Source organism: Chiloscyllium plagiosum, chromosome 16 (assembly GCF_004010195.1).
Source record: "Chiloscyllium plagiosum isolate BGI_BamShark_2017 chromosome 16, ASM401019v2, whole genome shotgun sequence".
In the NCBI taxonomy this organism is placed as follows: Eukaryota; Metazoa; Chordata; class Chondrichthyes; order Orectolobiformes; family Hemiscylliidae; genus Chiloscyllium; species Chiloscyllium plagiosum.
The window spans coordinates 13,623,882-13,648,532 of record NC_057725.1 but is presented as its reverse complement, the minus strand read 5'-3'; the positions used below and the strand labels follow the sequence as shown (position 1 = coordinate 13,648,532).

The 24,651-nt window shown below is 43.5% G+C and overlaps 1 protein-coding gene across 5 annotated transcripts in view; it reads left to right on the top strand.

Moving 5' to 3' along the window:
- lrp4 (low density lipoprotein receptor-related protein 4) overlaps nucleotides 1–24,651 on the top strand; it is a 399,766-nt gene that overhangs the window by 312,229 nt on the left and 62,886 nt on the right. For 4 of the 5 annotated variants that reach the window (XM_043705467.1, XM_043705468.1, XM_043705465.1 and 1 more), the window contains exons 15-23: nucleotides 8,484–8,660; nucleotides 10,114–10,239; nucleotides 15,381–15,589; nucleotides 16,174–16,255; nucleotides 17,862–17,967; nucleotides 19,108–19,309; nucleotides 19,690–19,879; nucleotides 20,024–20,155; nucleotides 21,414–21,554. In XM_043705467.1, coding sequence (XP_043561402.1) covers nucleotides 8,484–8,660; nucleotides 10,114–10,239; nucleotides 15,381–15,589; nucleotides 16,174–16,255; nucleotides 17,862–17,967; nucleotides 19,108–19,309; nucleotides 19,690–19,879; nucleotides 20,024–20,155; nucleotides 21,414–21,554 — 1,365 coding nt within the window. The remainder of the gene's footprint in view (nucleotides 1–8,483; nucleotides 8,661–10,113; nucleotides 10,240–15,380; nucleotides 15,590–16,173; nucleotides 16,256–17,861; nucleotides 17,968–19,107; nucleotides 19,310–19,689; nucleotides 19,880–20,023; nucleotides 20,156–21,413; nucleotides 21,555–24,651) is intronic. The other variant, XM_043705466.1, reaches the window with a different exon arrangement.

The following is a 24,651-nucleotide window of genomic DNA, read 5'->3' as shown; positions in this document are numbered from 1 at the left end:
CACTCCCCCCACTATCACCTTCTCCCTCACCTTCATCCATCTATCGCTTTCTCAGCTACCGTCCCCTCAACCCCACCCCCCTCCCTTTTATCTCTCAACCCCTCATTCCTGATGAAGGGCTCCTGACCAAAACATTGATTCTCCTGCTCCTTGGATGCTGTCTGACCTGCTGTGCTTTCCCAGCAACATACTCTCGACTCTGATCTCCAGCACTTGCAGTCCTCATTTTCTCCCAGTGTTCCAGATAACTGGGTTCAAATCCCACCCTGGCATATGAATTCAATAAAAATATGGAATTCGAAGTTCAGTGATAACCCATGAAATCAATTCTATAAAAACCCATCTGATTCATCAATGCCCTATAGGAAAGGAAACTGTGGTCCTTATCTGCATGTGACTCCAGACCCATGGCAAGATAAGACCTGGCCTCTAAAATGGTCCAAGTCAGTGTCCCTAAGTGTAACCAGGTTTGGATGACAAATGTTGGACTTTCCTTCGGTACCTGCTCAAATAAACCTTTCACATTTTCTCACTGAGATTACAGTGCCAAAAGGTGATATTGTTGATGTGGTCACATCCAAGTGTTATTGTCGCTGCGTTAGTGAAGAAGGTAAATATTTTACTACAAGCTTCCCTGTGACAGTTACATCATGCAAGATGCAGTGGACCTTAATGATGTGTTTATACACCACATTAAACAAATGTCAGATGACTCTGAAATATATCAATTTCATGTATGAAAAAAAAGTATGTTCCTTTTTATTATTACCTCTTCCGTCTTATCAGAATTCAAACATATTGTGTCATTCTACAATTCAAATGAGGTGATGTTCTAGAAATGTGAGCTTATGTGCTTCCTGCAGCTTTATTTAAAGCAAGTTAATCACTTGAGACCTTTTAATAAAATGCTAGTTTATTTAGCTAGTCCAGCACATAAAACTAAATTGAAAGACATTGTTGTAACTATTTAGGGCTGTTCATTAGATGGAAAATACTGACCCTTAACTTCTGCTGTTTCAGTGAGATGTTTATTGTTGTTGGGTGATATTCTGGTATTAATGGCTGAATAACAGGCTATCTAAACAGATTGAGAGTGTAGTGATCTATGACAAGAATGGATAGTGTTGAGTTAAATATATTTAATACATTTTGCTGTGGTAGTCAAGCAACTTGCAAGTCTGTGGGATAATTTTCCCATGCAATTTATTTTAAAAAGCTGGATTTTGAAGGCATGTTTTTCTGCAGTGATTTATAGAAGGTAACATTGCTCCCTTTCTTAACCCAAAGTATGGGTAGATCTGTATTGGGTGGAGGTTTCAAGTTGTTCAAATCTGATGTCTGTGGCCGGCAGCCCCCTCTTCTGCTTTTATCAAGTTGGGAATCTGGGGAAGTAAGTGAGGACTGCAGATGCTGGAGATCAGAGCTGAAAATGTGTTGCTGGAAAAGCGCAGCAGGTCAGGCAGCATCCAAGGAGCAGGAGAATCAACGTGCCAGAAACGTCAATTCTCCTGCTAGAAGGGCAAATGCCCGAAACGTTGATTCTCCTGCTCCTTGGATGCTGCCTGACCTGCTGCGCTTTTCCAGCAACACATTTTCAGCTCTGACCTCCAGCATCTGCAGTCCTCACTTTCTCCTCGAAGATTTTAACCTACTGCGAATCCTCTTGCAAGGATGCCTTCCTTGAAGAAGCTCTCTTCCTCCCTCTACAAGGATTTCAGTGAGTCCCTCTCTCACTGCACACCCCAGATAATCTACTCTGTATCTTAGCCTGCTGGACACACTTTCCTCATTCCTGAAGAAGGGCTCATGCCCGAAACGTCGATTCTCCTGCTCCTTGGATGCTGCCTGACCTGCTGCGCTTTTCCAGCAACACATTTTCAATCTGGGGAAGTGGCAGACTCACTTTTAGGAGGAAGGTGGGGATTTTGAGTAAGATTGTGAGACTGTTAGCTTAATTTGTGCTTTTTGAACAGAAATGTTGTCAACCGATTTTTCTGAAAACACTGGGAAATCCTTCACCTCCATCCAGGCAAGGACTTGGTTGGATCCAAGAAATGTGTGTGACCTTACGCTAGCCTCCTGAATCCTGCCTACGTGCCTGACTGACCTTGGCGCGCTGTACCCAATACCCCCGGCTTCTCCTGTGGGCCTCCAGTCAGCCCCTTGAAGGCCTCTGATTTTGCCTGATGATTCTTTCTCTATCATGGGGTCCTCCTTCCACCCAGGCCTCTGATTCCGTCTCATCCTCCACCCCCAGCCCCTGCAGCACCCTCACCAAGGTTCCACATGACGTTTTGCACTCAGCCAAATGGTGAAAGGCCCAAGAATCGAACTTAGGTGTCTAGAGATTTGCCCGATCTGTGTCCAAAATTAGAGGGAAGTCTGACCCGAGAGGCTAACACTGACACATCTATCACTCTCTTTCTTGAAAGTGAGCTGTTAAAAAATTGACAATGTGCAAAGGAAATTAATGTCTCCATTGCACATGGAGAATCAACTTCCTTAAAAAAATATGTACTTATGTCTCCATTTCATTTTCATTCCAGTGATGTGGTCATCATTGGAAAGGTCAGTATTTATTCTCCATCCCTAATTACCCTGAGAAGGTGGTGATGGTCAGTCGAACAGTTTGGTACAGAAGAGGGGCTTTTTGGTGTCATTCTCCAGGGGCGTTGACCACGAGGTTATGGCACTGTGACCCTGACAAGGTCAAACTGGGTAGAATTCCTTCACCTGATGGTGTTAAGACAGTAATTTTGTAATCCGACAGTGGGTCTTGGTCACCTTTACAAGTTTCCAGTTCATATTTCCAGATCGAGCAAGTGGGACTATTGGTTTTGTACCTATGCATGTGAAGTTTGGGTGTTGTTATTCACAGGACAGAGATTCAAGGCTTTAGTCCCAGTTATACCAATCACTTTGAGTAATGCTGGAAAAAACAATGCTGCTTTATTCCAGTTAATTGGGATGGAGGGAGCATTGGTCAGCTCAGTGGTGAGATGGCTGGTTTGCGATACCAACAGCGTGAGTTCAATTCCCTCACCAGACTCTCCTCCTCAATCTCTCCCCTCAGCTGAGGCATGATGACCCTCAGGTTAAACTACCACCAGCCATTGTCTCTCGATGGGAAAGCAGCACCGTGGCCCTCTAGGACAAATGATGATTTTAATACCAAATGACTATCCATAAATAGTGGGTACTGTAACACCCTGTTCATTAAATGTCTCACTTTCTATTCAGAGAATAATGAGAGTGAGGAGCCCATTTTCACATGGGCATTGGAGAGCAGTAGAAGGTGAAGAAAAAGAGTTCTCTTCGCCATCTTTTTAGGAGCAATGCTGGGATGGGAAGTTAATGCTGGCCTTGTCAGCAACACCTATATCCTGCAAAGGAATAAAGAAAAAAATAATAAAACACCCTAAGCAGCTGATGCTAACCTTGTGGAGAGAGAGAGAGAGACCCTCCACAGGGTGACCTCCAGTTACAGGTGAACCTGGGCAGGAATGCTTGGTCTCTGAGCTTGCCCTGTGCACTACCCTCCACCTCCCATGAAAGGAGACTAACTCCATGGAGCTTGCCTTGTCCCTAACATCTTGTGGGAGGCTGCCAAGTTCCAGACGTTGTCAGCCTCTGACAATCATAGAATCCCTACAGCGTGGAGTTAGGCCATTCAGTCCATCAGGACCACACCTCCCCTTCAAAGAGCATCCCACCCAGACCCACCCCATCCCTATAACCCTGAATTTTCTAACCTGCACATCCCTGGACTCTATGGGCATTTTAGCATGGCCAATCCACCTAACCTGCACATCTTTGGATTGTGGGAAGAAACCAGAGCATCTGGAGGAAACCCATGCAGGGAAAAGTATGTGTAAACTCCACACAGACAGTTGCCCCGAGGCTAGAACCAAACCCAGGTCCCTGGCGCTGTGAGGCAGCAGTGCTAACCACTGAGCCTCTGTGCTGTCCCTTTATTGGACTGATGGGATCTGACTGGAATAAATTCAGCCTAAAAATTTAATACAGCAGAATGCATAAAACCACGAAAACCACAACATATGGTCTCATTGGCTTTGAATCACTTAGGCTTAATAATAAACTTGCCTTATGTTATTACAGAACCTAAATGCCAATAGATAGAACAATCTGCAGAAATGACTATTACTTAGTTTTAAATTATTGAGTAATACAAATGACAACACAAAAAAGGGGGGATGAGACCTTAAACAGGGTCACTCAATAGAAGACTGCATTGGAAATTAAGAATTAATGAAAGGTATTCTGTCGACTTAAATCTGAATGGTAATTATCAAAATTAATTATCATATTTAATTGTAACACTGAAGCTGCCACACACAATCTGGAGGATGCATTTTTAATTCTTAATGGGAGAGAGTAAGAAGCAAGTGGGAAAGGAAGTTTGCACTTTCAGCTGTTGGGTCAGTTTGCCAGCTCTGTCCCATGACGGGACTATTTTCCTAGAGGCAGCATATTATGGATACTCACCACAATCTGCAACTAGTCACCAAATAAGATGGTTTAAAGGCCTTATAAAGCAGCACAGTGGCTGGCACTGCTGCCTCATAGCGTCAGGGGCCCAGATTTGATTCTGCACTCAGACAATTGTCTGTGTGGAGTCAAGATTAAAGTGGTGCTGGAAAAGCACAGCAGGTCAGGCAGCATCCGAGGAGCAGGAAAATCGATGTTTCAGGCAAAAGCCCTTCATCAGGGATGTCGGTTTTCCTGCTCCCTGGATGCTGCCTGACCTGCTGTGCTTTTCCAGCACCACTCTAATCTAGACCCTGATCTCCAGCGTCTGCAGTCCTCAATTTCACCTAATTGACTGTGTAGAGTTTGCACATTCTCCCTGTGTCTACATGGGTTTACTTAGGTGCTCCAGTTTCCTCTCTGTCCAAAGATGTGCAGGTTAGGTGGATTGGCCATGCTAAATTGTACCATAGAATCCCTACAGTGTGGAAGCAGGCCATTTGGCCCAACAAGTCCACACTGATCTTCAAAGAGATTCCACCCAGACCTATTCCCCTACCCCTATTACTCTGCATTTACCCCTGACAAATGTACCTAACTTACACATCCCTGAACACTATGGGAAATTTAGCATGGCCAATTCACCTAACATGCACATTTTTGGACTCTAGGAGGAAGCCCACGCAGACACGTGGAGAATGTGCAAACTCCATACCGTCACCTGAGGCTGGAATTGAACCCAGGTCCCTGGTGCTGTGAAGCAGCAGTGCTAACCATTTAGTCACCATGCCCAGGGATGTGCAGGCTAGGTGGGTTAGTCATGGGAAATGCAGGGTTAGGGTTGGGGGGGTGTTGGGGTTTTGGATGGGATGTTCTCCGCAGGGTTGGTGTGGACTTGGTGGGCTGAATACCTGCTTCCACACTACTGATTCTAATGAGCCTGTGAAGGAGCCTGGGATTTCGGAATTGTTGAGATGAGCTCTGAGGCAAACTATGGCTCAGTGTTCATCTTGTGATGGGATTTGCGAGCCAGAGGGCACTTCCTGATCTCCCAATCCTCCTCTTGCCCATTGTATTTTCTTCATAAATTGGTATTGATGGGCTGGAACCAGAGTGACCACCTCTTGGAATAGCCTCTCTGTGGGAATAGAGTCAGACGCACTACAGTTCACTCGATCACCGATTCAGTTCTGTGAATGACTGTTCAAGATCTTCATCCCTCATCCTACACTCTTCCTCCATGTGCTGTTACATCCCCGCTTGCATCCTCCATATCCACCATGCATCCTTCTTGCCCGTTTTGTATCCTCTACACCCACACACTCACTATTCACTGTGGACAGAACTCGTAAGCCCTATAATATCAAAGACAAGTTTTGGAAATGTTGATGAAATTGTCAAAATAGACAAACCACCACTCAAAACTCCCATCGAGGAAACATCACTGTCAACATCTAATGAAACTGTCAATCAGACAAAGCTCTCAATCCCTTTAGCAGCTGTGTAAGAGCTCCCTACAGAGCTTATACCATTAGTGGGATCTGGGTTTCACCTTTCATCTCACAGCTGTATAAGTTAAGTTTCCATAACCAAAATAGCTGGAAACTTGTTCCCAACTCCTCATGGTCCCCCTCTCCGGGACTCTGAGTGTCACGCTTCCCAATAAATTGGGCATGGGTTCCATCAGAACAGCAGAATGTACAAAATGTCCACCCCTGTAACTGAGAAGGGAAGGTGCAATTGGTGTGTGCAGGTTTGCTATTGTTAGGCAATACAAATTGCGTTGAGGGCTTTGCACACTGATGGAACAACAAATATTTTCCCTCTCTGTTGTATGGCAGCCTTAAAGTAGAAAGAACAAGTTTAAAGCTGGATAAACAATGTTTCCAACAATTATCCACTATTCAGTCATCCTGGTAATTTGATGGTGAGTGTTCAGGTTTCCTTGTGGATACTGGTAATGTATCCAGCATTCTACTGAATGGTGGCACAGTGGCTCACATCTCAAAGGAGGGAAGAGGTGAATAGATGGACAGAAGGAAATTCAGAACTAAGAGCTTCAGTAATTAAAGATACTGCCATCAGTCTGTGAAATGATTAAAAATTGATGCCTCACAGAAACAGGGATCCAGATTCAATACCAACCTTGGGCGACTATGTGTGTGGAGTTTGCACATTCTCCCTGTGTCTGGGTGCTCTGGTTCCCTCTCTCAGTCCAAAGATTCTCTGAGCCTCAGAGGAGTGCAGGTTAGGTGGATTGGCCATGCTAAAATTGCCCATAGTGTCCGGGGATGTGTAGGCTAGGTGGGCTAGCTATGGGAAAATGCACGGTTACAGGGTAGGGTAGGATGCTGTTTGGAAGGTCGGCGTGGATTCGACGGGCCGAATGGCCTGCTTCCACACTGCAGTGCTTCTGAGAAACTGAAAGGTATAGTCTCTTGGGAGCAGATACACTTAAATTTCATAAGATTGTTATTTAAGTGCAAAGGTTCTACATCAGTCTAAAGAGTCATCTTTGATCATTGTTTGACTTAAAGACCAGCAAGGAGAGGGTAATCCAAATGCTCAATATGTTCCCATCGTCGTGTGGATTGGAATCCATTGTTATCATGTGAGGAACTTCAAAAAGCAATGCCGCGGAAACTGATCCCAATTGTGACCTCCAGCTGAGCACAGATCAGGAGATAATTTTACAAGATTTCATTCTTAAAATGGATGTCGATTCTGAGGCTGTCCTGTGTTAATGGGTTGATAGTCCCTTTCGGTATCTGTACACTGCCCTTTGAATGCTTACTCTGATGATTTCCAGATAATGTTTGATGTGGAAACACACAGAATGGTCAGTGAAGTGAAGAACTGTCACTGCACTCATTTATCTTGCTTCCTTTGTTTAAGAAAGTACACACCTGCATCTGTTGTTATCTGCCATCCACTTTTTAAAAGAAAAATGAATGCCTCAGTCTAAAACCAGCATGGAAAAAAAAATCTGCAGAGACAATAGCCAAAATACAATGTTCTGAGTGCGAATACTTTCCTGAGATAAATGCTGGCAGCTATATTTTTCTTAATGCATCAATATAAAAGCATAGTTCTGAAACCTACATTCTCTCAAGTAAACTGAGATGGACAGACATAAGATTGCTTTCTAAGGCAAACATAATAATGTACTCTTGAGTCCATGGTTAGTGTTTCACATCTGTTGTGGTTGACCCTTGCGCTATGAAAACAAATGCAGGCAGCTGCTTATGATAGTCTTTTGAGTTATTTTCAGCATAATTTACCTGTAAATTCTCTCACGTTTTCCCACATTTGAAACAGTGAAAATAATGAGCTTGGTGTCTAGATCTAACAAGAGACTGTGTAGACACGTACAGATTAGCAACTTACATTATAAAGTGTTCCAGTATCCTTCACATCGCAAAGTTTGGTATTGAATCGCATGAGATCAAGACAAATGGCCAGGTCCAAGAGAGAGGTTTTAAGTCACATCTCAAAGAAGGAAAGAGGTGAAGAGAGGGACAGAAGGTAATTCGGAGCTAAGAGCTTCAATAACTAAAGACACTGCCATCAATCTGTGAAATGATTAAAAATTGATTTTTTGTTTCATTTATTCACAGAATGTGGGCAGTGCTTCTCTGAGAGGCCGTGTAGCATAATTACTTAATGAAGGGGCTTGACTCCAGTAAAATTGCAGGGGAGTGCTTACAGGGCTGATTACACAGCACACCCCCAAAATGGAGGCAGCAAAGGTAGGGGTGCCACAGACAGGCAGATTCTATGACTCTATCCACCCCCTTATCCCATGTCGGAGACTTGAATGTGGGCAGGAATCCTGGTATTGGGCTAGTTTTGTGGAGTTCCCAAGTTGCCTGAACTTGACCCAAATCCAGATGACGGTTCCAGTTTCAGGGGTTGGATCCCATCCATTATATGGATGCTCAGCATGAATCACCATTGCAAAGGCCTGGCCAGTGATTTTGATTCTCATGTTTCAGGCCTCCCTCATCCCTTTGCCATCACGGTGTTTGAAGACAGCCTGTACTGGACAGACTGGCACACCAAAAGCATAAACAGCGCCAACAAGTTTACTGGGAAAAACCAGGAGATTATTCGCAATAAGCTGCATTTCCCAATGGATATCCATACACTCCATCCACAGAGACAGCCAGCAGGTAAGTGCATGCTGTGTGAATGTGGGCTGGTCTAACCTGCTTTAATCAATCAACGTGCAACTTAAAAACAAATAGAATTCGATTCGCGGAGCTGATTCCATTTGTTTCTTCTGAGGCAAAATGTCCTACAACCCAACGAGATTGATTGGAGAAAAATCACTGAAAGCCCAAGGGTGGTTCCTGTTTGATGAATATATGTAGCCCAGGAATGGAGACCATAATGTCATTGAAAACGTTTTCATTTTTCCAAATTATTATGACACTTTTTGGAATCAAGTGTATGCAGAATTATATTGAAGCAGAATCAGAATGTATGAGTTCACATTAAAAGTTGATTTCTAGGTTCATTTCTTTAAAAAAAATGATAAGTTGTTTGTAATTCTCATTAAATTGTTTCACGTTTTATGATTATAGAAAACGATTAAGAATTGGACTGTGGAGGATTGCTTGTGCTGCATTTCATCTGTTAGTGGTTTATTTTAATTGACTAATTGTCTGTTTCACTTGAGCTTTATAGTTGATTGAAATCTTTGAAAATAGCAATCTTCTCTAAAGCAACCATGCTGTAAATGAAGTTTTCCAAAGCAAATTTTAGTTTGGACTCTCAAAGGGCTGGTAAACATACACAAGTTGGTGAAGCAGACTCTCTGGTGTTTTATAATTGTTTGCCAGCCCTACAATCTCATTGCTTGAGCTCCCAGTGCCTCATGCTGATCTTTTGCAGTGTCTCTGGTTAAGGGACAGGAGCTGTGTTTGCGGTGCCTCATTTGTTATCTGTAGGCAGGGTGAGCGGTCATCAGCTGCAGTAACCCACATGTTTGAAGGACTCTGCACCTAATTGCGTGTTTCCAGTCAACCGTCGGGTTCCAAACTCGGCAGTTTCAGATCTGTATGATCGAGGTTTGTATGCATCTTTACCAGCAGCAAAGAAAAGGTTCAGATCAAGAGGTTATGGCAAGGGGGAGGGGAATCTCCATGACTGGAACATCGTCATTGCTGCTGCTTTGAATTGTGTGGAGGTATTGGAGTGTCAAGGCTACTGTAATTAACTTTTTAACTGTTTGGGGTGAAAGTCTTGGCAGAGTGGTGCATATGATCCAGGAAGTGTTGGGGTAGCAACAAAAGGTAACTTAAATCACCTCTGCTATAATAACCTGCAATTCTGCACTAGAATAATGGTGTATGTTGTAGATGTACTATAGGCCAAATAAATTACTGGCTTCAATTCCTCTTATTTCAAGTTTATTTAATTTTAATGATAAGATAGTTTATCTTTCCCAGTAGTCATTTCCTTTGATCATTTTTAGTACAAAACGAAACAATCGTCTGAGTTATTGGGATTAGACTTGATTGAAAGCAACAATTGATCAGAGATTATAAATGTTGAATCATTTTACAAATGCAAGCATTATCCCATGATATTTATAGTGTGCTGTGCTTTCTGCTATTTGAGCAGGGAGAAATCGCTGTGGCACCAACAATGGGGGGTGCAGCCACCTCTGCCTGCCCAGCACTGCCAACTACACCTGTGCCTGTCCAACTGGCTTCAAGAAAGTCGATGACTACAACTGTGCTGGAAGTAAGTAAAATTTCACTGGATTGTTTGATGGAGATGGCGCTGTTCAGAGACCATTTGGCAAAATATTGTAAAGAAATAAATTCATTTTTCAATCTGTGTAGGACATTCACACATGACAAGAGATCTGAATTATGGAAGTAGAAAAGTGAACTTCGATCCTTGCGAAAACAGAGAGCACTTTATGCAGTTTTGGGCAGATTTGGAAGATGTTCAGGCAACTGACAGGGTGCAGTGCAGATTAATGGGGATGCTGGTTAATATATGAAAGTAGAATTACGAAAAAGGTGCAAATGAAGGCTTTCAGCCTGAAATATTTACTTTCCTGCACTTCAGGTGCTGTCTAACCTGCTGTGCTTTTCCAGCTCCACATCTATTGACACAAACATTTGAGACTGTTTTGGGAATGGAGGATCTGAGGAGGCAATTTGATAAGAGCTGGCTAAATAAGTCAAAGTAGATAGACGTGGGCTCTTTCTGGTGAAGATGGTTGACAGTACAAGATGACATAGACTGCAACACTAAATGTAAAAGGTTCAGAGAACAGAGTAAGCTTATATTAACATGAAAGTGTTAAAGGTTTGTTGAATGGTATACCTGAGTTTGACCAAAGCAGCTAATATTTAAGAATGGGTAGGTAGGTGAATGAAGGAAAGGTGTAAACAAAGAGATGACGGCCAATTTCTCTCCGCAAGATAATACCCCACAGCAGTTTTTAATTCAAGAGCGACCTGGAATTAGATTAGTTTAGATTCCCTACAGTATGGAAACAGGCCCTTCAGCCCAACACGTCCACACTGACCCTCCGAACAGCAACCCACTCAGTCCGTTTCCCTACATTTACCCCCCAACTAATGCACCTAACACTGTGGGCAATTTAGCATGGCCAATTCACCTAACCTGCACATTTTTGGACTGTGGGAGGAAACAGGAGCACCCGGAGGAAACCCACACAGACACGGGGAGAATGTGCAAACTCCACACAGACAGTCACCCGAGGTTGGAATTGAACCTGGGTCCCTGGCATTGTGAGGTAGCAGTCTAACCACTGAGCCACCATGCCACCCCAGTTAACAGATTAATGATGACCATGAATCCATTGTCGATTGTTAGGAAAAAGAAAAATCTGATTCACTGATGTTCTTTAAGGAAGGAAACTGCCCATCCTTACCTAGTTTGATCTACATGTGACTCCAGCCCCAGAGCAATGTGGTTGACTCTTAACTGCCCTCTGGGCAATTGGGGAGAGATAATAAATACTGATCTAGCCAGTCTCACCCTCATTCCACGAAGAATGAATAAACAAAACCACAAGGTTTTTGAGGCTTCCATCAAAGCACCATGAGTTCTTGTGGGTGAGCTGATGAAGCAAGTGTTTGACCTTGGATACCTCTCTGTGATCATTCAACATTGCATGAAAAGCCAGATGAGGCAGAGAGATGATAAAAGTAGTTTCCAGATCTTGCAGCTTTGCAACCCCAAATTCCTTCAAACAGACTTGGGAAATGTACTACCACACTTTGGTCTGTAGTGGCTATCTTTCCACAGGTGTCAGGGTGATGCTGCAAAATATCAAAGTGACTTTTATGGAGACTTCCTAAACTTTCCTTGCCTATCTTGGCACTTAAAATGTTCTGGTCATGTGCTCCAGTTCACTCAGGGTGTCAGAGTTACTATTGCAATGAGCACTTTTTTACATGTCTGATGTAGTCTGGAGTTGTGGCCAGTGCTGATAGACAGAAGCTCTTGGTACAGACGGCAGCCATAGAGACAAAGAGATGCACAGCACGGAAACAGACACTTTGGTCCATGCCGACCAGATATCCTAACCAAATCTAGTGCCATTTGCCAGCACTTAGTCCATATCCCTCTAAACCAATCCTTTTCAAATATCCATCCAGATGCCTTTTAAATGTTGTAATTGTACCAGCTCCACCACTTCCTCATTCCATACACTCACCACCCTCTGTGTGAGAATGTTGCCCCATTGGTCCCTTTTATGTCTTTCCCCTCTATCCTAAACCTGTGCCCTCTAGTTCTGAATTCTCCCACCCCAGGAGAAAGTGAGAACTGCAGCTGCTGGAGATCAGAGTTGTAAGTGTGGTGCTGGAAAAGCGCGGCAGGTCAGGCAGCAACCGAGGAGCAGGAAAATCGACGTTTTGGGCATAAGCCCTTCATCAGGAATGAGGTTTGTGGACCAGGGCTGCTGAGGGATAAATGGGAGGGGGATGGGGCTAGGGGGAAGGTGGCTGAGAATCCGATAGGTAGACGGAGGTGGGGGAGAAGGTGATAGGTCGGAGAGGAGGGTGAAGCAGACAGATGAGAAAGACAATGGATAGGTCAAGAGGGCAGTGCCAAGTTGCAGGCTTGGGACTGGGATAATGTGAGGGGAGGAGAAATGAGGAAACTGTTGAAATCCACATTTATCCCACGTGGTTGCAGGGTCCCAAGGTGGAATAGGAGGCGTTCTTCCTCCAGGCATTGGGTGGTAACAGTTTGGCGTTGGAGGAGGCCCAGGGTCTGCATGTCCTCGAAGGAGTGGGAGGGGGAGTTGAAGTATTCAGCCACAGGGCGGTGGGGTTGGTTGGTGTGGGTATCCCAGAGATATTCTCTGAAATGATCCGCAAGTAGGCATCCTGTCTTCCCGATGTAGGGAAGACCACATCGGGTGCAACATATACAGTAGATGACATTGGTGGAGATAATGGTAAATTTCTGTCAGATGTGGAAGGATCCTTCAGAGCCTTGGACGGAGGTGAGGGGAGTGGTGTGGGCCCAGATTTTGCACTTTCTGATGTGACAGGCGAAGATACCGGGATTGGGGTGTGGGCAGGTGGGGTCATGGACCTGATGAGGGAGTCACAGAGGGAATGGACTCTCGGAATGCTGATAGGGGTGCAGAGGGAAATATATCTCTGGTGGTGGGGTCTATTTGTAGGTGGTGAAAAGGGCGGAGGATGATGCGATGTATGTGAAAGTTGATATGGTGGAAAGTGAGGATTGGGGGGGGTTCTGACCTTGTTGCGTGAGAGGGGTTTGAGACATATAAGATGATCAAAGGATTGGACACTCTGGCGGCAGGCAACATGTTTCCGCTGCGGGGTGAGTGCCGAAACAGAGGACACAGCTTAAAAATACGGGGTAGACCATTTAGGACAGAGATGAGGAGAAACTTCTTCACCCAGAGAGTGGTGGCTGTGTGGAATGCTCTGCCCCAGAGGGCAGTGGAGTCCCAGTCTCTGGATTCATTTAAGAAAGAGTTGGATAGAGCTTTCAAGGATAGTGGAATCAAGGGTTATGGAGATAAGGCAGGAACAGGATACTGATTAAGGATGATCAGCCATGATCATATTGAATGGTGGTGCAGGCTCGAAGGGCAGAATGGCCTACTCCTGCACCTATTGTCTATTGATGCTATTAGCTGTTTTGACACTTAGTGTAAATTACGTTGAATCCTGGTCATGGGACAGCTATATTTTTTGTAATGATTCCTGTTCTTTGAATTTTATTGACCCAATTGTAGTGGAACAAAAGGACAATATACACCTTTGAGTTGGCTATTTCTTTCATGTAGCATGTGAATAAGATGCTTTGATAGTCAACAAAGGGAGTACGTGTGCCTGAATATATAATCACCAGCTGGTAGTATACTGAACAATACTGTCTACTTGTTGGCACTTGTAGATTCTAATTTAAAGTAGGAAGATATTTAAATAGCAGTGAGAGGAATGTAGAGTTGATTGGAATACCAGATGGCATTTAACAAGATGTATTCGACTAAATAGTCCTTTAAAACTGCAGTTGATCCATCATTAAGAGATACAATTATAATTTATTTAACAAACTGCGATATGAAGGCCAAGTACAGAAGTCACATGACACCAGGATTTAGTCCAACAAGTATATTTGAAATCACAAGCTTTCAGAATGCTGCTCCTTTGTCAGGTGACTTGTGATTTCAAATAAACCTGTTTGACTCTAACTTGGTGTCATGTGACTTCTGCTGAAAATGTGTTGCTGGAACAGCGCAGCAGGTCAGGCAGCATCCAGGGAACAAGGGAGTCGACGTTTCGGGCATAAGCCCTTCAGCCCTTCCTGAAGAAGGGCTTATGCCTGAAATGTCGACTCTCTTGATCCCTGGATGCTGCCTGACCTGCTGCGCTGTTCCAGCAACACATTTCCAGCTCTGATCTCCAGCATCTGCAGACCTCACTTTCTCCTCCGTCATGTGACTTCTGGCCTTGTCCACCCCAATCCAACATTGACACCTCCACACAAAGGTCATGTAAGAGTAGAACATGTTTGTAAAGTGCACAATCCAGATTGGTACACATTTTTTTTTTTACGTGGGCCATAGGTGCTGATTACATCTTGCACCTCACTCTGGGAGTCTGACTTGCTGAGGCAACATGGACTTGTACCCATGTGTTTAGTCAGTATCTATGTCAGTGATGGGAGAGGTTTAAATCATCTTTTCATCACATGGCTGACCAAGAGGCGTCTGGCTCCTTCTGACTGCCATTGGCATGTTTTAAAATGATTTACAGTTTGATCCTTAGCAATTTTGGGTGCATCATGAACACACCTTCCTTGGCTATCAAATCCTGGAGTAGGATTCGAACTTGGAGCTTCCAGCTCAGAGGCAGGGATGCTACCCTATGCACTACAGACCTTGAGAAACATTCAGGCTGTGCTGGGTTGTCATGTACATTGTCAGCATGTTGATTGAATTCATGATTAGGCAAGAAGTTCCATGCAACTACATTGACATGGATTGTTCGATTATTGTAATATTTGTTATTTTATCTTCAGTTGGGGGTGCTAGTCCAGATTTTGGGCAATGATGTTTCTTGATAGATATTAACTATGTTGATTTTTGAACTGCATTTGAAATGGGAATGTGACAACTCGCATCCTTACACAGTGGCAAAGAGTTGTCCAAAGAGTATTTTATTGAGGTGTTAACAGTGGAAGTGTTCTCCATTGTATCTGACTCAAACAGGGATGCTGCCACTCACTGCGAAATGGAGCTGGTGCCTTCAATGTTTGTCATTTTATTACAGTTTGTAAAATGTTACATTTAGAAGAAGTTATACATGACTTTTTGAACTTAGAAGTGACAAGAGACCTTTCGGCCTTATCAGGTCTTGACAAGTTCCTGCTTTTTGCTCGAAGGACGGACATCCGTCGCATCAGCTTTGACACTGAGGACAAGTCTGACGATGTCATTCCACTGGCTGATGTGCGCAGTGCTGTAGCCCTTGACTGGGATGCCAAAGGGGAATACATTTATTGGACAGATGTTACTACCGACTCTATCAACAGGGCTAAATGGGATGGAACGAAGCAAGAGGTACGTTCATATAACCACTTCAATTGGCAGGCTGAAACCTATACATAACAAACACTAAAAAAGTTAGTCAAAGCAGATTAATTTTATGCAAAAGATATATTGCACTCAATAATTCTATAATACATTCATTCTATGAGGTTTTATCCTAATAAATTGGAGCTATTTCTAATACAATCAAAAGTAAATGCGATATCTAATTTCTTATCAACTACAATTAATATAATGTGGAGAAAATATTCTATTTAATTTTGGCTATTATTCAGTTAGATTAAGATTATGCAGAAGATCCAGTTGATGCTTAATCTTTGACATCAACAATTACGTTCAGTTCACTGATACTATGGGGACTGTATATAAATGCATTTTAATAAAATTAGTTTTAAAGACAAAATATTTTTATGCAGTTAATTTAACAGTGGTGAAGTCTTAAAGACTGTGTAAATATCAGAGGCCAAGATCTGATGATCTGTTAAGTGAAGGATTCACTTGGAGGGCATTTTTTAAATCTTAGAAGTTTCAGAAAGCAAAATGTTGCAGTTATATCATTCTCCATCTGACAATGTTATGCATCTTATCTTGTTCAGGCTATTGCTGTCACCAGCCTGGAAAGTCCTGCAGGACTGGCTGTTGACTGGGTGACAAACAAGCTTTACTGGACAGATGCAGGTAATCTACCCAAAATCATATAATACTCAACTTATCTGTTATTACCTGTCCCATATAGCAACAATACTCAGCTTATCTGTTATTACCTGTCCCATATAGCAACAATGAACTCAAAATGACCACAAGCAAGAACTATCAATAATTATTTTGATTTCTGAGGTGTTTTATCATGTTAATAATTGGTGAGAAGCCTGTGAAAGTGGAACTATTATCTGGTAGGGGACTATATCAGAGGTTTTTTTTAATTTACTCATGGGATGAGGGCATCACTGGCCAGGCCAGCATTTATTGCCTATCCGTAATTGTCCAGAGGGCAGTTAAGAGTCAACCACATTGCTGTGGGTCTGGAGTCACATGTAGGCCAGACCAGGTAAGGGTGGCAGTTTCCTTCCCTAAAGGGTATTAGTGAACCAGATGGGTTTTTCTGACAATCGGCAATGGTTTTGTGGTCATCATTAGACTCTTAATTCCATTTTTTTTTTATTGAATTCAAATTCCACTATTGGCTGTGGCAGGGATTGAAGCTAGGTCTGCAGAACACGAGCCAAATTTATGAGTTAATCATTGAACGATAACACCACTTGGCCATTGCCTCCCCTCCCGGTGCACTGGTGCGAGCTGTGGTTGTGGGTGCGATTTTACTGAATTAGATATTGTTGTTTTAAACCCACATACGGGTCACCCTCAAGGCTCAGTAATTAAGGGTCGATGATCAGTCCGAGATTTATTTGGCTGAAGGAGAGGGAATTGAATGAAAAGAGTACTCCATATCTGTACCAACAATACCTTCCAACATAGCACAATGGATCAGAGTTTTGATACCCTTCATCTTAGGCAGTCCCAGGGCGGCACGGTGGCTCAGTGGTTAGCACTGCTGCCTCACAGCACCAGGGTCCCAGGTTCGATTGCAGCCTCGGGTGACTGTCTGTGTGGAGTTTGCACATTCTCCCCGTATCTGTGTGGGTTTGCTCTGGTTTCCTCCCACAATCCAAAGATGTGCAGGCCAGGTGAATTGGCCATGCTAAATTGCCTGTCGTGTTAGGTGCATTAGTCAGAGGGAAATGGATCTGGGTGGGTTACTCTTCGGAGGGTCGGTGTGGACTTGTTGGGCTGAAGGGCCTGTTTCCACACTATAGGGAATCTAATCTAAATGTAATCCCTTAGAATTGAGGAAGACTTACTGCTACTCTGATTTAATAAGTTTGATTCTGGTGGGCCCAGTGCATGATTTGCAGATCCTGCCACACATTGGGCAAATGGCAACCAAAGAGATTCGGGTCGAAGGTTATCTGAGATTTCTGGTTTCCCTCCAGACTTCCTGTTTGTGTGTTGCTGTCAAATTGCCTTGATGTGTTTGGTGCTGTACCAGATGAACCTTCTCCGTTTTGCTTGGTCATGAGTCAGAGATTCTCACAAATCAGCTGGAATGATTGACTTGCTCCTGGGGAGATCATGAAAGCATTCCCCGATGTCCCTCTCGGAGCCTCCTGCTGTGCCCAAATTCTGAGTTAAGCAGCTGCTTCAAGTGCCTCATGTATTCATTGTATTAAATGTCTTGAGTTTTGCAAAGATTTTGGTTTAATACTTTTATTCCTTTTCATTTCAGGTACTGACAGAATCGAGGCCTCAAACTTAGATGGGAGCATGCGCACAGTCCTTATCTGGGAGAACCTGGATAGGCCCAGGGATATTGTGGTGGATCCGATTGGAGGGTTTGTTCACTTGACGTTGATAAGTAGTGTGACAGTTCTGCTTTGTTATTCCTGAGTATTATATACATCCTAAAACATTTAGCTTTGTTACTGGAAAAATTATAAGTCTGTATCCTATTTATCTAATGATTCTTGTTAAATTTAAGACAGATCTTGCTGTCAGCTTTTAGCTTTTGACTCAAAGAAACAGAGAGAAAGCTGGACAAACTCAGCAGATCCGGCAGCATCTGTGAAGAGAGAAACAGAGTTAATATTTTGAGTCCGGTATGAATTCTGTATGAATTCAGTTCGAAAGAAGAGTTATATCGACTCATAGCATTAATTCTATTTTTCTTGTTTACAGCTGCTGCCCGGCCTGCTGAGATTCTCCAGTATTCTAGGTCCTTGTTTCAGATTATCAGGAGCTGCAATATGTCGCTTTAATTTTAGCTTTTGGTTGTTTCCTTTGACACATGTTGATGTGTGGGATCGATTTGCCTTTTACTTAGAGATTGTAGCATAGAGGGAATGTCACTAGGTTAGTAATCCTGGCTATTGCTCTCTGGACATGGATTCAAATCCTGCCATTAATAATTTTGGAATTGAAAGCTAATCTCAGTAAGAGTGGCTGTCCTAAAAAACATTTATACTAGATTCAAAATGTTAACCCTACTACTATCCACAGATGCTGCCAGATCTGCTGAGTTTCTCCAGCGTTGTGTCTGCTTGTTTCAGATTTCCATTTTCTGCAGTATTTTGCTTTTGTGTAACTGTAATCAGTGATTGTAAAATCCTGCCTGGTTCACTAAGATCTTTTTTGTCTGCACATGACACCAGACCCACAGTCATGGGTTTGAGTTTTGACTAAAAAGGCAGAGGGGAAAGTGGAGTTCAGACCACAATCAGAGCACCCATTCAGATCTTATTGACTGCTGCAGCAGGCTTGAGGGGCTGAATGGCCTCCTCCTCCTAATTCTATTGTTCCTGTGTCCTCTGAAATAACCTAGCAAGCCACTTAGTTCAAGGGAAGTTAGGGATGGATGAAAATGCAGACTGTGCAACAATGCTCACATCCCAACAAAAATGTATTTTTAAAAATGTATCATTACACAGTTGAAACCAGTTCTTGATGTTCTTTCTCATTCTTTCTTTTTTATGTAGGTACATGTACTGGACAGATTGGGGAGCCAATCCTAAAATTGAGCGTGCAGGGCTGGATGCCTCTGAGCGAACTGTCATAATCTCCTCCAATCTCACTTGGCCAAATGGCTTGGCTGTGGACTATGAGACTGAGAGGCTGTATTGGGCTGATGCAGGCATGAAGACAATTGAGTACGCCAACCTGAACGGCACTCATAGGAGGGTAGGAGAGTTTAATCATCAATGGTTTCACTCTGAAGGAGAAAGAATTCAATCCACATTGACACCAGTTATCATTCTTAAGTAAACCACATTGAAATACGAAACAATGTTTTTGCTCATCTGTGACTGGTGCTACAATATTAATTGAACATATTTATTTATTGAGGAGGGTGAGGATAGAAAAAAACACAGACCTGCTTCTTGAATAGTTGGCTCTCATCTGGGTACAGGGGTTAGATAGCTTTTTGACATTTCTATTAGGAAATAACAATATATTGAATAATTCAGCTCTCTCAAGCTTCCTACTTTTTTAATTCCCCTGTAATCCGTGCTTAAAGTGGTGATTCTATTAGATCTATTTGTTGCCTTTGTTTTCTCTAGGTCCTGATTGGCAGTCAGTTACCTCATCCTTTTGGCTTGACTCTACATGAAGATAAGATTTACTGGACCGATTGGCAATCGAAGAGTATTCAGAGTGCAGATAAAAACAGTGGCCTGGGAAGAATGATGCTGCGAGAGAACCTGGAAAATCTAATGGATATTCACATGTTCCATCGCCATCGGACACCAGGTAATGACTGCAACAGGCAGGACGCCTGAAGAAAATGCCCCAATGCTGTAGGCACAGTTTCAAGTCGAACAGTTGTGTTCAATGAACCAGTTATCTCGTGCTTTATGATTGTAACAGATTTATGTTTCATTGATTTACTTACAGTGGCATCCATGTGTAAAATAGACAATGGTGGCTGCAGTCATCTCTGCCTTCTCGCTCCATTGCCCAAGGCGTACCATTGTGGGTGCCCCACAGGCATAAACCTCCTCGCTGATGGCAAAACCTGTGCACCGGGTAAGCTGTAACTCCTCATTTATTTGGCAGTATGGAGGTATTAGAAAGAGTTAGAAATCACACAACACCAGGTGAGAATCCAACAGCCTTGTTTGAAAGCTGTCTCAAGGTTTGCACATCCTGCGGTGTCATTCCTAATGAAGAGCTTATGCTTGAAACATCGATTCTCCTGCTCCTTGGAGGCTGCCTGCCCTGCTGTGTTTTTCCAGTACCATACTTCTTAACTCTGATCTCGAGCATCTGCAGTCCTCACTTTCTCCGGACTTATTTAAAAGTACAAGCTTTTGGAGGGCTTCTCCCTCGTCAGGTAGCTGCCTGGTGAAGGAGCAGTGCTCCGAAAGCTTGTACTTTCAAATAAACCCATTAGACTATAATCTGGTGTCGTGTGATTTTTAATTTTGTCCACCCCAGTCCAACACCGGCATCTCCACGTCATGTATTAGAAAGAGGCATTCTGTTTTCGACAAAGGGCATTGATTTTCAAATGAGAGTATCTCATGTTTTGCTAGAAAAGGTGATGAGTGCTTAGAAACAAGAGTAACTTGTTGTTCATTGGCTGTAGCTTCACAGCAACCTGCTGACATTCAACATTCAACATACTGTTCGCTTTCCCACTCAGATAAAAAATTCCCATCTGAATGGGAAGGCGAACATATTTGAACTTTGTTGGGATATTTATTGCTACATTGCATTAGTATTATTAACCAGCAAAGTGGCTTGAGTTGCTAGGTGTGAGTGTTGTGGTCTTTATTTTCTTTTAACACAGAATCTGGGCTTTTGAAATCTGTGGTTACCCAGTTATTCATTTGTGAACACTCCTTGGATATGGTTTTCATTGGCTGGGTCAGTATTTATTGCCTCCCTCTAGTTGACCTGCCTTCCTGATACACTGCAGTTCACGTGCAGCAAGTAGACCCACAATCTTGTCATGCATGGAGCTCAGGATTTTGACCCAGTGACAGGGAAGGAAGGGCAATGTATTTCCAAGTCAGGATGGTGAGTGACTTAGAGGAGAACTTGCAAAAGGTGGTGTTCCATGAATCTGCTGCCCTTGTCCTTCTAGGCGGGAGAGGTTGCAGGTTTGGAAGGTTGCCAGAATAAGCCTTTAGAAAGCTGGGAGATAGCTAACTCTTGAAAGCGTAGCCTTGCGGTCTTCACTGAGGTAGATTATTTACTGAAATTGTTAAGTAGTTGAGGAATTTCTTTTCATATGACTTGGTATTGTTTTTAAAAGTTCATTTCTCTATTTTTATATCAGGTATGACCAGTTTCCTCATATTTGCACGGAGAACAGATATCCGGATGGTGTCCCTCGATATTCCTTACTTTGCTGATGTGGTGGTGCCTGTCAATGGATCAATGAAAAATACAATTGCAATTGGTGTTGATCCTAAAGAAGGTGATTTTCTTCTTTTCTTTCAAGGAACACAGGTGTTGCTGACAAGACCAGTATTTGTTGCCCATCCCTCACAATTGCCCTTGTTCTGAGTAGCTTGCTGAGCCACATTAGGAAATGGTTAAGGGTCAACCACATTGCTGTGGGTCTGGAGTCAGACCGTGTAACGATGGCAGATTGCCTTCCCTAAAGGACAACAGTGAACCTGCTGGGACTTAATTCATTAAAATGTTTTCCATTGACATCTTTTGAGAAATAAATGAATGAGGCTTAACTTGGATATTCATTGCTTTTCCATCACCAAGTATTAGCTAATATTGTATTTTATTTGGTTGCTAAGATTAAAGGACATGTAGAGGAATTGGCCCTTAGCTACGCTATACTGTTTAGTAAGATTGTTTCCCTCAGTATCACCTTACCTACTACTTCCATATCCCTGGGTTCCCTTTACTTACAAACATTTACTGATCTATTGTTTGAATATACAAACTAATACAAGCAGAGACCCAGAAAAGCACTTGTGGTCAAATTCATATCTTTATTGCAACAGGACTTATTCAAATAGAGGATTCCTTGTTATTCTTTCATCAAAGACTTCAATGAAATCAAGACTTCTCACTTTAAATAAAGCTACATAAATCTGTCCATGAGTAAAAGGCTGAGCAATATAAGTACATAAATTGTCAAAAATTTGCATCATGCTCACAGGCACAGAATGTAATGGTGTAATTCTGGGTTGGTTTGTCTGAGTTGAAAAGGCTGGAAACTTACATTTGATTAGTGTTTTGAGGAAAAGGCATTCTGTTTTCTTGAAATCTGCCTGTTAGAATTTCAGTATCTATTACTAAAGAAAACAACTTCTTAACTAAACTCTTGTTTCATTACACAGTCCCTGTTCAGGATTTCTGTTTTCGTAGCTGTGCTTTCCTTCAGTCTAAGTTTGTGCAGAATTCAACTGTGTAGTGCCTTTGGAGGTTCTGTTGTCATGATACTTATCCATACAATCAATTCACTTATACATACTTCTTAGTTCACCTGACATTTCATTTAAATCTGGTGGAATTTCATTTTTCAAAAAAGAATATTTCAATGACGAATTTTGGATCATTTTGTCACACAACAATTCCATCTTTCCATCCAGTCTTACCATGTCACTCTTGTACATTACAATCCATCCCCATCCCACTCTTGCCCCCATCCATCCTTTTATTAATCCTATCTGATACCTCAGGGAAACATTGTCCAGCCAGGGGAATCTGTGTTTTGGGGGTCCTGTTTTTTCTTTTAAATGAACCAACCCCCACAACCATGCCATCATTGTCACCAATGTTGTCTAAAAAATAGAACCATATTCCTCCCCCACAACAGATGCAGCCTCAAAACCAACCAGCCAAAACAATCCAGGCAGACAAAATATTTTTATTGCTATAGATTAAACTAAAAGGCCTCAGCATTTGAAACTAATTTGGCATGGCTATAATCAATTTAATATTAATTATTTCAGTATTTTACCATTTGTGCAAATTATTCAGTAATTTATTCTGTAATCCAAGATGGAATGTGGTGACATTACCCAGTTTTCACTGTACCTCAGCACAAGTGACAATATATTAAAGAAATCTATAATCTATATGGAATTACTTGGGAATCTCAGATTTGTACCACTGCAAGTCCAATGTTGAAAACAAGAACACAATTGATTGGTCATTGACTCTGATTTTGCCCCCATTTGTACACGATCGCTCTTTGCCGACCTGTCGTTTGTAGTTTTGTAAGTTGGGAGAAACCTCCACGATCGCCAGGAAGACCATCGCCGACAGATTCGCGGCCTCCGCGGGGTCCACAACCACCGGGAGCAACACCGTTTCTGCATTCACCGCAGCCACTTCCGCCCCCGGAGTTGCCGTCGCCGCATCTACTTCCACCCCCAGTGATGTCACTCGCCTGCACAATGACCACGCCGCATGTGTCCCCGCCCCCATGCCGATCACCACTCCCGCACCTAACCCCGCCCCCACTCCCAGCTCCAGTCCCACACCAGATCCTAGCTCCCAGCCCTGCCATATTTTCACCATCCCTCCAGACCTCCCCCTCTCTGAGGATGAAAGATCAGTCCTCAGCACAGGCCTCACCTTCATCCCCCTACGCACCCAGATTAACTAGTTCAACACGCGGCGAGACATCGAGCATTTCTTCCGCCGGCTTCACCTCCTCGCCTGCTTCTTCAACCAGGACTCCCACACACCCTCTGACGACCCCTTCTCCCAGCTCCAACACACCCCATCCACCTGGACACCCCGTGCTGGCCTTTTACCTGCCCTCGATCTCTTCATAGCCAACTGCCACCGCGACATTGACCGCCTCAACCTGTCCACCCTCGCAACATGCAGCCCTCCACTCCGTCCGCGCCAACCCCAACCTCACTATCAAACCGGCAGACAGTGGTAGTTTGGCTCACCGATCTTTACATTGCTGAGGCTAAACGCCAGCTCGCGGACACCTCCTCCTACTGCCCCCTTGACCATGACCCCACTCCCACCACCAAACTATCATCTCCCAGACCATCCATAACCTCATCACCTCAGGAGATCTCGCATCCACCGCCTCCAACCTCATAGTCCCACAACCCTGCACCGCCCGTTTCTACCTCCTGCCCAAAATCCACAAACCTGACTGCCCCGGCCAACCCATTGTCTCAGCCTGCTCCTGCCCCACTGGACTCATCTCTGCATACCTCGACACGGTCCTGTCCCCCTTAGTCCAAGAACCCCCCAACTATGTTTGGGACACCACCTCTTCCATGATTTTCACCTCCCCGGCCCCCAATGCCTTATCTTCACCATGGACATCCAGTCCCTAAACACCTCCATCCCCTATCACGAAGGCCTCAAAGCCCTCCGCTTCTTCCTTTCCTGCCGACCCAATCAGTACCCTTCCACTGACACCCTCCTTCGACTGACTGAACTGGTCCTCACTCTGAACAACTTCTCTTTCCAATCCTCCCACTTCCTCCAAACCAAAGGAGTAGCCATGGCACCCGCATGGGCCCCAGCTATTCCTGCCTCTTCGTCGGGTATGTGGAACAGTCCATCTTCCGCAG